The 15,972-nt window shown below is 36.7% G+C and overlaps 2 protein-coding genes across 4 annotated transcripts in view; both read right to left on the reverse strand.

The window, feature by feature from the left end:
- FAM124B (family with sequence similarity 124 member B) overlaps window positions 1-7,587 on the reverse strand; it is an 84,572-nt gene extending 76,985 nt beyond the window's left edge. The window contains exon 1 of one of the 2 annotated variants that reach the window (XM_049888326.1): window positions 1,059-3,347. Coding sequence is in view for 1 of the 2 variants with exons in the window: in XM_049888323.1 (XP_049744280.1) it covers window positions 7,281-7,323 (43 nt within the window). In the remaining variant the exon portion in view is untranslated. Of the gene's footprint in view, window positions 1-1,058; window positions 3,348-7,280 lie in introns of those variants that run through there. The other variant, XM_049888323.1, reaches the window with a different exon arrangement.
- Window positions 7,588-9,666: 2,079 nt separating this feature from the next.
- Window positions 9,667-15,972, reverse strand: part of CUL3 (cullin 3) — a 117,287-nt gene continuing 110,981 nt past the window's right edge. Inside the window, exons 12-13 of one of the 2 annotated variants that reach the window (XM_049888322.1) lie at window positions 13,151-13,296; window positions 9,667-10,239 (exon numbers count right to left, since the gene is read on the reverse strand). In XM_049888322.1, the coding sequence (XP_049744279.1) occupies window positions 10,108-10,239; window positions 13,151-13,296 (278 nt within the window). In that variant the 3' untranslated portion in view covers window positions 9,667-10,107. The remainder of the gene's footprint in view (window positions 10,240-13,150; window positions 13,297-15,972) is intronic. The other variant, XM_049888321.1, reaches the window with a different exon arrangement.

Consider the following 15,972-nt stretch of genomic DNA (forward strand, 5'->3'; position numbering starts at 1 on the left):
CTCATTTATTTGCCATTTTAGTTGTTTCCCAGACTTCAGCACGTGAGAAGAAATGAGGCTGTTAGAGGCAAGCACATTGAAAAAGGGGGTAACAAGCAGCCAGATTTGGAGGGAAGAAATAGAAAATCCAAAAAGTGCAGCACATTTAAGTATGGCAGCTGATGCCCAGTGACACATGATGAGAGGAAGGTGAGACTGTACAACCACTTCCTTCAGGAAGGCATAGACATGGGTAGCACATCTTGGAAAAACTTACATAAAAATTAAAAGAATATAAATCATATAAATTTTTGTGCTGGGTAAATGTAACATTTTTGTTTACATGTAGAAATTTTTATATATGAGTTCCCAGTACAAAAGGAAAAAGGGTTATTAACAACATAATAGTTGATAATGCTGCATTTAAGAATGATAAATTAACTTCTAAACAAACTTTAATAATTTCCTAAAAAGTTTCATCTACATAGTCTTGTCTAAAATAACCATAAATGTACATTTTTTACCTAACATAGAATTGTATTGATATTTAATAATACACTACTCCTTAGCAAGGTAGCAAAATAAAACTAGGGTTTTAGCTCGTTTCATTACTATGTGGTTTGCCATGTGATGAACTGTATATAGCAGGGTTGATAACTGAAATGATCAATTCTACCCATCAGCCATCTACTCCAAGTTTTAAGATCTAAAGCCACCCATATGCATACACATAAATACACCTGTGCGCACACGCACATCCATACCCATGTGTACCCAGATGTATATACGCACATACAAACAGGTACAAAAACGTTCATACAAAAGTAGATTTCAACAGTTTTGTGATTGTTTTAGTAACTCATTTTTTGTTCACATTAATTGCAAAAAGTAAGTGAGGAAAATGGGATTCCAAAGGATGAAGGGCAGGAGGTTCATAATAAATAATTAGGAATCATATTTCCAGAAGTTACACTAGCTCAAAGGAGATGGGAGAATACTAGGATCTAGGTTAATTTATAAAGTTTCTAGCCATTATCACTTATGGATCGGGATGAAGTTAGCATTTACTGAGAACTTACTAGTGTCATGCTAAGAACTGTTAAAGTTAGACCATGCCAGCAGCTGCTCCTTTGGTAAATTCAAGCTCTGACCTTCTGCGAGAGGCTACAGAGGGGAAAAATCTCCCACAGGACAGCACTTCTGTCATCCAGGTCTGTCACTGGATTCATAGTTGAGTCCTATGGAAAAGTTACACGGAGAAACAAACATTAGTAGGCTGTATATCCACACTTGGGCTGAGGCAGTAACTCCTGTGGCTAGAGTGGTGTGAACAACAATCACTGAGACACCTCCAAAGGGAAGGTGCATCTTTAGGGGTACAGGATGAAAGGTTGGCCCTCCCTCCTCTGCCAACCTTGAGAATTGGAGTTTGATTTTTTCAAGGAATTTGTGGGTTTCCTTATACACTTGCTGTCGTGGGCCATCAGTTCTGACTCATAGCGAACCTGGAGGACAGAGCTGAATTGCTCGTTTGGTTTCCAAGGCTGTAATTTTTACAGGTGGTTGCCAGGTCTTTTCTCCTGCAGAGCCGCTGGTGGGTGGAACTGCTGCTCTTAGGTCAGCAGCAGAGTGCTTAACCACTGCACCACCAGGGCTTCTTTCTTATACACTTGGACCCTACTTAATTATTCCCAATCTGATGAGAGATATTTTTGAGCCTCAATTTTGTAAAAATGAGAAGTTTTAAAAATAAATATTTTGCATAATTACAGGTACAAGAATATAAATGATCATGTGAAAGCTCATTACTGAGAAACAATGCAAAATTCACATGTGGGTCTTAAGGAGTATCAGTCTTCTCAGGGGAGTCACCTTCTGCCAGATGAAGTGGATCACCATCAAACCATAGACTTGGCCTCGCTGCCAACACTGCATCATTTGGATTACACTGACAGTGATGAAGGCTAAGGTTTACACCACGCTTATAATCTTACAAGGCTGACAGCACAAATAACTAAAATATCCCAGTATGTGTTACCCAGATGTCACTGAATTGCTTCAGAATGCAATGGTTCTTATGGGGAAAAAAAAAATCCAAATCTGTTCAGCAGGCACTTGCTTTTTTCTTAGAATTACTCTTTGAATGCCGGGTCCTTCTTCTTTGTCTTAGTCTGGAAGCTCAGCTGAAACCTGTCCTCCATGAGTAACCCTGCTGGTACCTGAATACCAGTGGCATAGCTTCCAGCATCACAGCAACACACAAGCCCCACAGTATCAAAAACTGACAGACACAAGGCTCCAGGAATTGACAGAATATCAATTGACATGTTTTGACAGACGGAAGCAGCGCTGGAGGTGCTCACTCATCTATGCCAAGAAATACGGAAGACAGCTTCCTGGCCAACTAACTGGAAGAGATCCATATTTATACCTAGTCCCAAGAAAGGTGATCCAACCAAACATGGAAATTATAGAACGATATCATTAATGTCACATGCAAGCAAAATTTTGCTGAAGATCATTCAAAAATGGCTGCAGCAGTGTATTGACAGGCTGGTTTCAGAAGAGGACGTGGAACCAGGGATATCAATGCTGATGTCTGACGGATCCTGGCTGAAAGCAGAGAATACCAGAAGGATGTTTACATGTGTTTTATAGACTATGCAAAGACATTCCACTGTGTGGATCATAACAAGTTATGGATAACCTTGCGAAGAATGGGAATTCCAGAACACTTAACTGTACTCATGAGGAACCTTTACATAGATCAAGAGGCAGTTGTTCAGACTGGTTTAAAGTCAGGAGAGGTGCGCATCATGGCTATATCCTTTCAGCATACCTATTCAATATGTATGCTAAGCAAATAATCCAAGAAGCTGGACTATATGAACAATGGGGCATCAGGACTGGAGGGAGACTCATTAACAACCCGCATTATGCAGATGACACAACCTTGCTTGCTGAAAGTGAAGAGGGCTTGAAACACTAATGAAGATCAAAGACCACAGCCTTCAGTATGGATTGCACCTCAACATAAAGAAAACAAAAATTCTCACAACCGCACCAATAAGCCACATCATGATAAATGGAGATAAGATTGAAGTTGTCAAGGATTTCATTTTACTTGGATCCACAATCATCAGCCCTGGAAGCAGCAGTCAAGAAATCAAAGGACGTGTTGCATTGGGTAAATCTGCCGCGAAGGACCTCTTTAAAGTGTTGAAAAGCAAAGACGTCACCTTGAAGACTAAGGTGTGCCTGACCCAAGCCATGGTATTCCCAATCGCATCATATGCATGTGAAAGCTGGCCAATGAATAAGGAAGACTGAAGAATTGACGCCTTTGAATTGTGGTGTTGGCGGAAAAGTATTGACTGCCAAAAGAACGAACAAATCTATCTTGGAAGAAGTGGGACCAGAATGCTCCTTAGAAGCAAGGATGGCAAGACTGTGCCTTACATACTTTGGACAGGTTGTCAGGAGGCATCAGTCTCTGGAGAAGGACCTCATGCTTGGCAGAGTCCAGGGTCAGCGGAAAAGAGGAAGACCCTCAACCAGGTGGATCGACACAGTGGCTGCAACGATGAGCTCAAGCATAATGATTGTAAGGATGCCGCAGGACTGGGAAGTGTTTCGCTCTGTTGTGCATAAGGTCACTATGAGTTAGAACTGACTTGAGGGCACCTAACAACTCCTTGAATGTTGCAATCTAAATTCAGTAATGAGATAGAATCCACTAAGTTTTAAATAGTTTCTAGATTGAATTTCTTGCACTAAGAACACCTAACTAAAATAGTAAAGCACAAGTTGTCCTTTGGCTATGAGGAAAACTCTGATACCCTCTTCCCACCTACACCCTAATTAGGAGGATCCACTAGGGACAACTGTTTGGCTGTGATTAATACTGTACCTATAACCAGAATTTGAAATTAACTGGTCCATTTTGGAATCAAACCTCTGTACCTGTTGCCTCAACCAGCTGAGGCATACATGTGCATGTAAGATATGTTAAATAGAATCTCACAACTTATATATCCTATTAATGTTCTCTTCGAAATAATAAAAGTGGGAGTTCATATCCTTTAACACCTATAATCCAAACCAATGGTTCCCAAACCTAACTGCCCCAAATAATTATTATTATTATTTTTTGTTCGGTTATAAGCTTCCCTGGGAATTCTGGGGTGCACAAGAAGTTTGAAAACACCAAAAGCACTTGCTTTTGGAATTGTTTCTCAAAGTCTGTAACATACTCTTTTCTATGACCTTAATGATAGCAAATCATTTCTTTGAGGATGGATTACATTATGTTTTCATCAGTTCAAGGCAAGTCCAGTGAATACAGATGTCTTATTATAAAACTGGATACTAATTTTGGTTAAAAAAAAAAAGCTTTTCTTAGTATTATAAACTGCAAACTTAAAGGTATTTTAAAAATGTGATGAGCATAATAGCATAGGCTGTTGTACTTAGATGGCCTCTCTTCTTCCCCTCTATTTTCATTCAGATGAAATTGTAATAGGTTTGCTACAAAGAGTCTATTTCAGTTACATAATACAATGTTTGCCTATTGGAACAGTTATAGTTGCCAAATGCAGATTTTCTTTTTCCCACTTGATTACTTATCCTTTAAGTAGGTTTTCTGTCTCTTCTGCCCTACAACTCCACTGCATTTAAAAAATCAGTCTAGTGGTACTTTTTAAATACAGAGGATAACATCATATGGGAAATAAAACTTAAGATGAATTTTACAGGTTTTTATGACATCAGTTCCACGAACTGATTGTAAACAAAGTAATCTGCATACAGCATATACACCAATATATACAGCCAATATGACCAATTTTCCCTTGTGCAGCATCTATAAAAGTTTCACGATCTCAAATTCTCCAAGGAACACTTACTAATAAACGAAAGTAATTTTTTACAAAAATATTTACCAAGAAATATCTACCTTCAGACCCAAATTCAATGATAAAGTTCTATCCACAGCCTGCCAAACCACGTTACTGGGGACATATTAGCAGTCATTAATAGCACCAGCTTTGGAGTTAAGACAGATGTGGGACCAAATTCTTGCATTCTTTCATAGGATCTTGTAAGGACCAAATGATCTAATACTGGTAACAAGTACATCAAGAGGGCTTTAAAATCTACTTTTAATGCCATCTGGAACAACACAGTAGTTGGTCTACATTTTTTACTTTTTACCTAGCTGAAAGCTAAAGATTAAATAATTCCCATTTACAAAAATTAAAAACTATCATCCTTACACCGAGTATTGTCATATCTCCAATAATGAGGCACAACTTTTAATTTATGAAATTCAACTAAGACTTTAAAACACTTGGTAGTCATGAGGCACATTCATCTGAATTCACAGAGTGCCTTCACCCACGTGCCAAACATTGTGCTGAGCCTTTAAGGATCACAACTGCAGAAGGAATCCTGAGACTCAGAAAAGAGTTCTTAGGTACAATCAAGTTTTATGTATTACCTGAACTGTATTTTGCTATTGGAATATTAAAATTTGACAAGTTACTAAAGAATATACAAAAGGTTACTTTGAGCTTCTCACGCTTAATTTAATGAGCTATTTTTGCTCGGTTCATTTGAAGCCAACTTAGAGACCATAGGGACTGAATTCTGTCCCCCCAAAAACATGTTTTTCAATTTGGCTGGGCCATGATTCCCAGTATTGTGTGGTTGTCCTCTATTTTGTGATTTTAATTTTACGTTAGAGGATTAGGGTGGGATTTTAACACCCTTACTAAGGTCACATCACTGATCCAAAGTAAAGGGAGTTTTCCCTGGGGTGTGGCCTGCACCACTTTTTATCTTACAAGAGATAAAGGGAAAGGGAAGCAAGCAGAGTTGGGGACCTCATACCAAGAGAGCAGTGCTGGGAGCAGAGCGCGTGCTTTGGACCCGGGGTTCCTGCACAGTGAAGCTCCTACTCCCGGGGAAGCCTGATGACAAGGACTTTCCTCCAGAGCTGACAGACTGAGAAAGCCTTCCCCTGGAGCTGACCACCTAATTTGGGCTTGTAGCCTACTAGACTGTGAGAAAAATAAATTTCTCTTTGTTAAAGCCATCCATGTATGGTATTTGTTATAGCAGCACTAGATTACTAAGACAGACCCTAATACCAAAGAGCAAATCACTTAAAAAACATGTTTACAAATTTTGTATTTCTAAAATTAGTAAATGAATGAGTTTTCAAGACTTTCTAGCTGTTCATGTTCTCCTGAGAGCTAGCTTTACAATCATATGCTTTATCATTACTTGTTAAATCCACTGTCATTCTTAGGTCTCCTCTTCTAAGTATTCAATCTGATATAGGAAAAATACATAGTAAGGAAAATGCTTTAAAATATATGACTTGAATTAGAATCAATCATCTATGTTATCCTTGAGGTATGTAAACCTTACACAAAGATTGTGGTGGGGGTTCGAGGGAATACTTTTCTTTTAAATGGACACATTCCAGAATAGCATGCCACTTTTTCAGCTTCCCTTCCTTTCAAAAGCTGTCACAGCCAACGTTCAGCAAATATACGAAGTTCCATATTGAAATGCTTCATCTATTCTCTTTCAGTCTGCCATATTATCCACTCTACCTTTTCCTAATATGAATCACATACAAAACCAAAGAAAATATAAGTTTTTAAAATGAAAAACCATAACTTGGAATATGGAATGTAAGCTCTGGACCCAAAACCTAGGTTCAACTCCTGGCTCTGTTGCTTAGAGCAGTGACCTTGAGCACCACTGGTGTGATAATGGTTATCACATAGAGCTGATATGAGGACTACATCAATCAACACATGCAAAGCACTCAGAACAGTGTCTGGCACACGGCAAGCACTTAAATGTTATTGTTTAGCATTTCTAATTATTCTTGCTTTTGGGAATAGAAAATTTATATTAATTTTGCTAACCTGAAATATTTTACCATTCATATCAATAGTGTAATGCTATCCACCATATGGTAAAATACATGATCTATAATGTTATCAGCGTTCCTTCCTAGATGGAGACAACCTAATAGTCTACATCACATCACTTATGAAAAACAGGCTGTAAAAAATTGAGTCTTTAGTAGTAATAAAAAAAATAGAATTATGTAATACTAGTCAGTTATTTAAAGTGAATATTTAAAACTGGAAACACATTACCCAGATTTAACATATTAAAATTTTCCAAATTGACAAACTAAGTTATATTTAGAAGCCAGAGATGATGCCAATGGTACTAGTCTTCTAAGAGATGTAGGTGTAATTAAAATCAGTGTTTCTTACCTGAATCTTTCTTGCTCCCCAACATACTGCATGGACAGAGCATCAACAGTGCTTCCCTATGACAAGGATCCTTATGAGCAGGTGTATCAGCATCTTGAGGTCTGGGGTGCTACGCACGTAGGTTCATAATGTTGCCCAGGTGATTCTGACATACTCTTTACAGAAGCATGCAAAGACAGTATGCATCTCTTTCCCCATTCCCTTTTAAAATTCACTGACATAGAGAATCCTTGCAACCACAACCACTTTTTATTTTAAGAGGCGGTGTGTCCCCTAATTGCAATCTTAAATAGTGTAACAATTAAAAAAAAAAAAACCCTGTCCTGGATTAAAAAATAATAGTAGAGAATTACAATTTAACAATTACTGAAGAGAAATTACATCACTTTTGCAGATGGAAAATTCTTCAAGTAAATTACCAAAATTTATTCACATAAACAGGACTGAATGGTTAGGATGTATTATTGCCTTAAAGTAACATTAAAAAAAAAAAAAATCATCAATGACCTCTTGCTGAAAAGAGAGCAGTATCAAAACTCATCTTGCTACTAGTTTTATGTCACCTAAGACATTTATGTGTTTTAGCTTATAAAGTCATTCCTATGATTAAAAATCATTTTTTTTTTTTTCCAGTGTAGACTTATCCACATTCCCCAACCGTTCAGCTGCAGTTTGGGACTGTAATATATCTGTAAGTATTTAAACATAAATACCAAATTTGTGTTCCAAAACTAACAAGTACATCTCTAAACTCTACATTTGTACAACCACACTAAAAAAAAACATAATTTAATTTTAGTGATTTTTAGGAGTTTTAACTAGCACTCAAATTCTTGTTTTAATGTTTCATTTAGATTTCAAAAACTTTAAATTTTTACATCTTTCATATATTAACTTGACAATCTGAGGTGTTCCGTTTCTCAACGTGTTATATACCATTTAACTGAGAATTAAGAGGAAAAAAAAAAAACTCAAACCTTAAATACAGTACCTTCCTTTAGATAAACATCATTATAGAAATTCTAATTATGGAAATATATCGAAAACCCTCTAGCTTTCCATGTTATACCTGACCTACTACCTCTCAAGTATGGTAAAAGCGTCCTGAGAAGAATGTTCGTCATGTTTTTCACCTGTATTTTAATTACATCATGTAAAAGTGGAAAGTGTAGAGCTTAAGAACATAGTACCAGTAGAAACAAAATTAAATGCAAATAAAAGAACATTTGCAAGTCTAAGAAGGAAAATTATAACCCAAGACGCATGGGGAAAAATATTTATGTGGTGTTTTTAATCCAGATTAGAATTCAGTTGTTGTAATTTGACCATAAATTTCAACAGAAATCATCTTCTGAGACATACATTCTAATAAATGTATCAACAGTACTTATAGTCAACGGAGGGAGGTCGGTTATTTGAAATTATTAGTAACATTTCATTTTTCTAACGCAATAGAAACCTGTAGTGGTTTGCCCCAATTACATTTTTGAAACATTGTCTTATGAAAATGAAATGAAATAAAATTGAAGATAAAAATACTTTGAAGTTAAAATAAAGGAAACTACAGTCCTTGGCAGATCAATCAAGTAAAAAACATTGGTGAAAGTTGGAAGCACGGGATAACTGACGTGAATCTTCAGCACAAAGCACATCTTTAAAAATATGAAACGATGACTCTTTGGAGGTCAACAGCTAAATATCCAAGAGTCATCAGGTTTGAAAAATATTGCTTAATCACCCTCCAAAACACAGCTACAAGAACTGAAGATCTCATTAAAAATACCAAGGTAATCATATTTATTGCATCTTTAGATTGCATTTTAAAACAGAAAATTAATAGTGCACCACAGCTTCACCAAAATATATATTTAAGTGTGGGGGGGGGCTAACATATTTATAAACAAAGTGTAGACTGTATGTGCTTTTCAAGGGGCTGAATTAAATATAGCCAGCTGCCAACTTTGTGCTCTTACATACTTGAATTAGTGGGTATGTATATACTAAATTCATTTATTTCTGTCTACAATAAATGAAATTAAAAACACCGCCCTATACAATCCACTATTAGCAGTGAGTACAACAGCAAAAAATTATTTTACAATTTATACATACTAAAATATTTTCTTTCTCTAGAAATAACTCGGAACAAAACCTAATCATTATAGAACTTAATTGGGGAAATCTCAAATTACAACAGGGAAAACCAAATCAGTGTACTGAGCCCAAAACAAAGGTTCCTGGTCATAAGGCTATAAGATTAGTAAGTGCGAGTGATAGAGTAATGCATGCTCAAATTGTAGGCTTGGGTCTTTGTATATTTATCAAACCTTTAAATTAAACAAGACTAGCTAAAGAAATGTCTTAAAGCAGAGCAAGATAACTGGGAATTCTGTCACTTCTTTTACCACTTTTGTTACCCAACTTATACAATGCACAAAGTGCTAAGCAACTACAGAAACACATTTACATCAACACTGAAGACCTGGGGAAATGAAATCCAACAATTTTATTTTAATGAGCTGTATTTTCTAAATTTTGTTTTATTTTTTCCTGTTTTCATACAGTATTGAAAACAAAACGCGGCACATTCACATTTTCCCGAGGAACTGTAAAGATGATCTCTACAGGGATAAACGTTGAAAAGCCTGAAGCTCAATCAATTGATGTTGAGACTCTCAAAGGGAGTAAAGGCTTGATCTGAATGGTTTAGAACATGTACTGTAATTTAATAGAAGAGATGGTCGTCTTAATATTTAATGATTTAAAAGAACTTCCCAGTCCATGCGAAGAATACAGTCCAAGAATAAATCAAATTTCTGAACGCATTTTATGCTACATATGTGTATACTTTGCGATCCTCAGGTGTTCGTGCCAAATATTCTCTCTCAATAAGTCCTTCAATACGTTTCTTAATAACAACTGGACTTGGTAAGAATCGAGCCTTCAACTGCTGAGTTACCTAAAAGAGAAGGTAAAAAGACTAATTCCTACCAGGAAAAGAAAAGAAAAAAAAAAAAAAACTTTAAAAAATATAACAGTTCCACATAAACACACAGAAGTTCCTTTCTTTAAAAAGAACTAATATGTCATCAATTTTAAGACTCAGAGGTCAAATTCTGTCAGGGCTCCAGGGTATTGTGACATAAATAAAAATAAACTACGGTAGCAGCCACAGGCTGACAAGCATTATGCATCACTCACTGTGTATACATTAATTTATTTAATGCTCTTAACCCTGCAAAGCAGGTCATTTTACAAATGAGGAAAATGAGCTACAGAGGAAAACTCAGGTGAACAGGTAGTAAATGAGCCAGTGGCTAAAGATTAAAATCTCACTTTCTCACTCAAAAGTTCATGCTCTTTCCACTCATCTGCCCTGCTTCTCTTGCAGATAATCCTTCCATCCATAAACCAGTGTTTCTTTTACTGTGTTCAGTTCATTCCCAGGGCCATGTGGATTGAGAATTCTTTGAAATCTGAAACTTGAGCACTTCACTGTCTGACTAAAATCTATCACTCTTCCAGTATTGTCACTCCACTACCAACAAACTTGCTCTCAGCCTGCCCGGGAGCTTTAATCCTTTGACCCTTCTTTCTTCTAGGCTATTAATAGCTTTCACTGACCTTACCACCTCCTTACTGGGTCAAGACTGCATACAAGATGAACTTTACGCTCAACAGCACCCTCAACTCCTCGATTCCTTTGGTCCTAACTCCACAATCTCCCTTTGATCAAATCCACCATTCTACATCTGCATCACTCCAAATCTACTGCAGCTCCGAGCTGAGTAAAGCTGGAGTTCCTACACCATTTGTGTAGACCAGTTTGACTGACAAACTGCAGTCCACAAACCAAATGTAGCCTGCTGGCCTGCTTTTGTTAAATTTGTACTGGAACACAGATGTATTCATTTGCTTACATATTGTCTATGACTGCTTTCAAGCTAAAACTGGTCATTTACCGAAAACTTTAGCCAACCTCTGGTATAAACTGCTAACATAAATTCATAGTTCTCAAGTTCAACAAGTTCACGGGCACCATTCTTCAACAAGTACTATTTCAAACTTCTGACAATTTCTTTAAGCTGCTCAACCTAAGTCTTACACTGTAACTTCACATCCTATTTTACAGAGGGAAAAGAGGTCAGTTCACTTTGAAACTCCAACTTCTCACCCAACTTCCACATTTGTATCTATCCTTGATTACCACAACGCCCTGAACTCCATCCTTGGTTCTCATGAAGAGGCATATTCAGTAATATCCATGTTAATACATCTACCACCTGTGTTATATATATGAATTCACCTTTCCTCTTCTGGACTTCAGTTCATCAGTTATCCCCTCATCCAGTTAGTTTCTAACCTATTTCTTTTTTTTTTTTAAAGCATCCTTTCTGTATCATTAGGATATAAACATACTCAAGATTTTCCCATCTCATAAAAGAAAAACAAAACTCAGAGCCTCTCAATTCAATACTTAGTCTTCCAGTACTGCTCTCTCTGCCCTTTCCCGTGAGCCAACATTTCCAAGCACAAGCCACTGTCTTAGTGGTTTTCACCTCCGTTCACTCTCAAGGCACTACCACTGGAGGTCCACGTTTACCAGTCCAATGAAACTGCACTGGAAAAGCTAACAGCCACCTGACAACATGTCTTAAGTGTTTACCTTGATCTTTTCATGATTTTTGATACTCCTTGTAATTATTTTCCCTTACCATGTGTTGTCTTTTTTGTTGTTCTCTTTCCTTTTCCTCTATAGCAGCAGTTTGCAAACTTGAGCTTGTATCAGAATCACCTAGAGGGCTTGTTAAAACAAGATTTCTGAGCCCCTTGAACACAGAGTTTCTGATTCAGTAGGTCTGGGTCGGGTCTGATAATGTTCATTTCTAACAAGTTCCCAGGTGATGCTGATGCAGCCCCAGTTCAGGGACCAGGTTTTTAGACCTACTGATCTAAAAGGTTTCCTTATCTGTGTCCTCTGCTACTTTTACTGCCCTTTAAATAGTGGGAGGGGGTCCATCCTCTAGTTTGTTTGTCTTTTCCTTTTTTTCCATGGTATCCTCCTGCAATTTTTAATGCACACCGTGGATTAAATTTCTAGGCTTATTTTCCTTCTGACTTCTGGTTAACTACTGGACACCTGCCTCTGGATACACCAAAATACAATGACAAGAACAGGTACAAAATGTTAACTAACATGTGGACCAAAATTGTCCTTCTTCCAATATTCCCTTTTCTGGTTAATGGGATTGACCTCTATCTAGTCACTCAATCAAGAAACCTAAGAGTCATCATCAACTTCTCCTTCTGATCACCCATCGTTGTTGTGGGCCTTTGAGTTGATTCTGACTCATAACAGCCCTACAGGACAGAGCAGAACTGCTCCACACGATTTCCTAGGCTGTAATCTTCCACAGAGCTGCGGGGTGGGTTCGAACCACCAATCCTACAGTTAGAAGCCGGGTACTTAAACACTGTGCACTAAGGCTCCTAACAATTACCAATTACCAGTTAATAAATCCTCTCAACTCTACTTCTCACTGTCTCCATTCAGCTCTCTACCCTCTATCCTAATCTCTTAATCTGACTACTTTAGTAACAATAGTTAAATATTTTTCTTTATTCTACATGTGACAATATTCTATTATCATTTTCATTACAAACATTAGCTCTTAAAAGGTGAACATTTTAATGAATCACTGCTTAATTATCAAGTGAGTCCTATGCTTTTAATGAGAAGTGTTCTGACTACTATGCCTAATTTTAAAATTATTTTTTCAATTAGTGGAATATAGTACTTTACTAAACTCAAACTGTTAATAACATGACTTTGCTTTTTCTACATTAATTCAGTCTCCATGTGTTCTCACCTCTGCTACTAACACATTGTGCTGCATCTTCTTTCTAGATTTCATAATCCGCACTATAGCAGCTTCTATCTCGTGTTTTCTATCGTCGTCTACTTTCTGCCTTGTTTCTTTTCTTTCTGGGTCAGATTCACCTTGTTTGGCAGCAACTAAAACAGAAATAGACATTTTACCATGAATGTAATGAAATAAATCGGTTTAAAAGCAAATTTAATATAATTTAGTATTACCCACAGAAAAATACCTATTGCAACCTCTGAGGAGACACACATACCTAATCTAAAAAAAATTCAAGTGCCTAAGCCAACGTTTATTTTAATAAATGTCTAAAGAATTGACGATCAGTGCTATAAAAAGCCTGCAATTGTAAATTATTCTTTTTAAAAATTAGGAATTCAATTTTACCAAGACAATAAAACCGATTGTATTTTTACAGAGTATAATGACTCCTTACCTGGAAGAAGAATGGTAGCCAGAAATGTCCAGTAGTAAAATTATCAGTACAGCAATTTTCAAAGCTTGTGAATTCCAGAGGTCAACTAGTATTAACACTGTGGTTCCAAGTTAAAACTCACCAAAAGTGTTCCAGATAGGTGAATATCTTACTAACTCAAATCTCTCAGGCTTTAAAGGGGAGAAAAGAGTATGTATTTCCAAGATTCTGCCAGCTAACTAAATAATTAAAAACTACCACTGGAACATCAAAGAACTGCATAACAGTTAAGTATGTGTATTGCTAACCAAAATCTCCATGGGTTCTAGTATCTGTTAGTCTCTTGTCATCTATTTTATTAATATTTTTTATGTCACAAACTCATTACCTCTAGTTCATACTATAATCCAGTCTTCAGGAGAAGTTTACCTTGCGCTTCCTTACAGTTTTCAAACAGCTAAGGGATTAAATACAGAAGTTTCTTTCTCTTACAGCTTTAAGTGAAGTAGCAGAGAAAGAAAAACTGCTAACTATGATATTTTATTTGGTCATCAATACAGATAAACATAAAATTTCGGGAGGCAGAAACTGCACAGCTACAAAGAAGCACTTAGGGCACATGGCTGATTTAGGTATGGCTTCAAGCATGAGAGAGAAGACTGTAGAATTTGGAAGATCGTTCCAGTGTACATCTCCATTCAGCTATGCTATTTCTAATTAGATTTATTTGGTTAAGAATACTGCTTTCGGCATCATTTCACTAGTAAAATATCTTATCAAAAGAAGAATAAAATTAGATTAAAACAGACTACACAAAGCAAGAATAATGCTTTGTAATAGAAAAGTCAGTATTATGAAAATTACAGGAAAAAAAAGATAGGAGTACTGGTTTAGATTAAAAGGAATTAAAGACATCAAAATCAAATTAATGTGGAAATCTTGATTGAATCCTGGATTAAAAGGTATGGAAGTAATTTTTGAGACAACTGAGGACATCTAAATATGAGTAGTATACAGATAACACATGGAGCTCTGACTACTAACCAAAAGGTCGGTGGTTCGAATCCACAAGCCACTCCTTGGAAATCCTATGGGACAAGTTCTGTTCTGTCCTATAGGACTGCTATGAGTTGGAACTGACTCGATGGCAACAAGTTTAGTTTACAGATAAGGAATTGTCAATTTTCTTGGGTGTGACATGGTATTATAGCCATGTGGGACAATGTCTCACACTAACAGAAGTGGGCAATATGTAGGGGGAAGTATTATGACACTTGAAAATCAATTTCAAGTGTAGCAAACTCACATATATTCAGAGTGAAAAAAAAGCGAATGTGACAAAATTAAAAAAAAAAGTTCTGGGGAAAAAATTTTTTTAAATAATCCATTTGGTTCATCTAAATTTGGTCACAATGGACTCCTTTAATATTTGCAGAAAAAAATAAATGGAAAGATTGTAGTGATCCACAGTGAATAATAACTTTTTCAAAAAAGTGCCAGCAGGAGCTCACTGCCAGAGCCTACAGCACATTCCTCTGCACTAAAAAGAGCCTAATACCTGGTGTATGCAAGTAGGTGCACATGTGTCTTAGTTACCCTAGTGCTGCTACAACAGAAATACCACAAGTGGGCAGCTTTAAAAAACAGAAATTTATTCCCTCAGTTTAGGAGGCTAGAAGTCCGAATTGAGAGTACCAGCTCTAGAAAGCAAGCTTTTTCTCTCTGTTGGATCTGGAGAAAAGTCCTTGTCTCTTCAGCTTCTGCTTCCTGGTTCCTTGAAGATCTCTATGTGTCTGGGCATCTATCTTATCCCATCTTGCTTCCTAGCTTGCTTGTTTAATCTCTTTTATATCTCAAAGGAAAATGACTTAAAACACACCTTACACTAACCCTGTCTCATTAAGGTAACAAAGACAACCCATTTTCAAATGAGATTATCATCACTGGCATAGAGATCAGGATTTATAATACATATTTTGGGGAGACACAATTCAACCTGTAACATTCTACCCTTTGGTCCCTCAAAATTCATATCTTTTCCACATGTAAAACACATTCACCCAACCGCATCATACCAAACGTCTTAAATCAACTCTTAAGTATAAAATCTCATCTTCTGAATCATCTAAATCAAACATAAGTGAGACTTTAGGCGTATTACACTCTGGGGCAAAATTCCTCTTCATCTGTGTGAACCCATGAAATCTAGACTACAAGTTACCTGTTTCCAAAGTACAATGGTAGAACAGGCACAAGGTAGACATTTCCATTACAAATGGCAGAAACTGGGAGGGAAAGAAGGGGTAATGGGCACCAAACAAGCCCAAAACCCAGAACAATTTACCTTAACCCTAAAAAAAAAAAAAAAAACCGTAAAGGGTTGATGATAATC

This window comes from Elephas maximus, chromosome 6 (genome assembly GCF_024166365.1).
Source record: "Elephas maximus indicus isolate mEleMax1 chromosome 6, mEleMax1 primary haplotype, whole genome shotgun sequence".
Taxonomy (NCBI): domain Eukaryota; kingdom Metazoa; phylum Chordata; class Mammalia; order Proboscidea; family Elephantidae; genus Elephas; species Elephas maximus.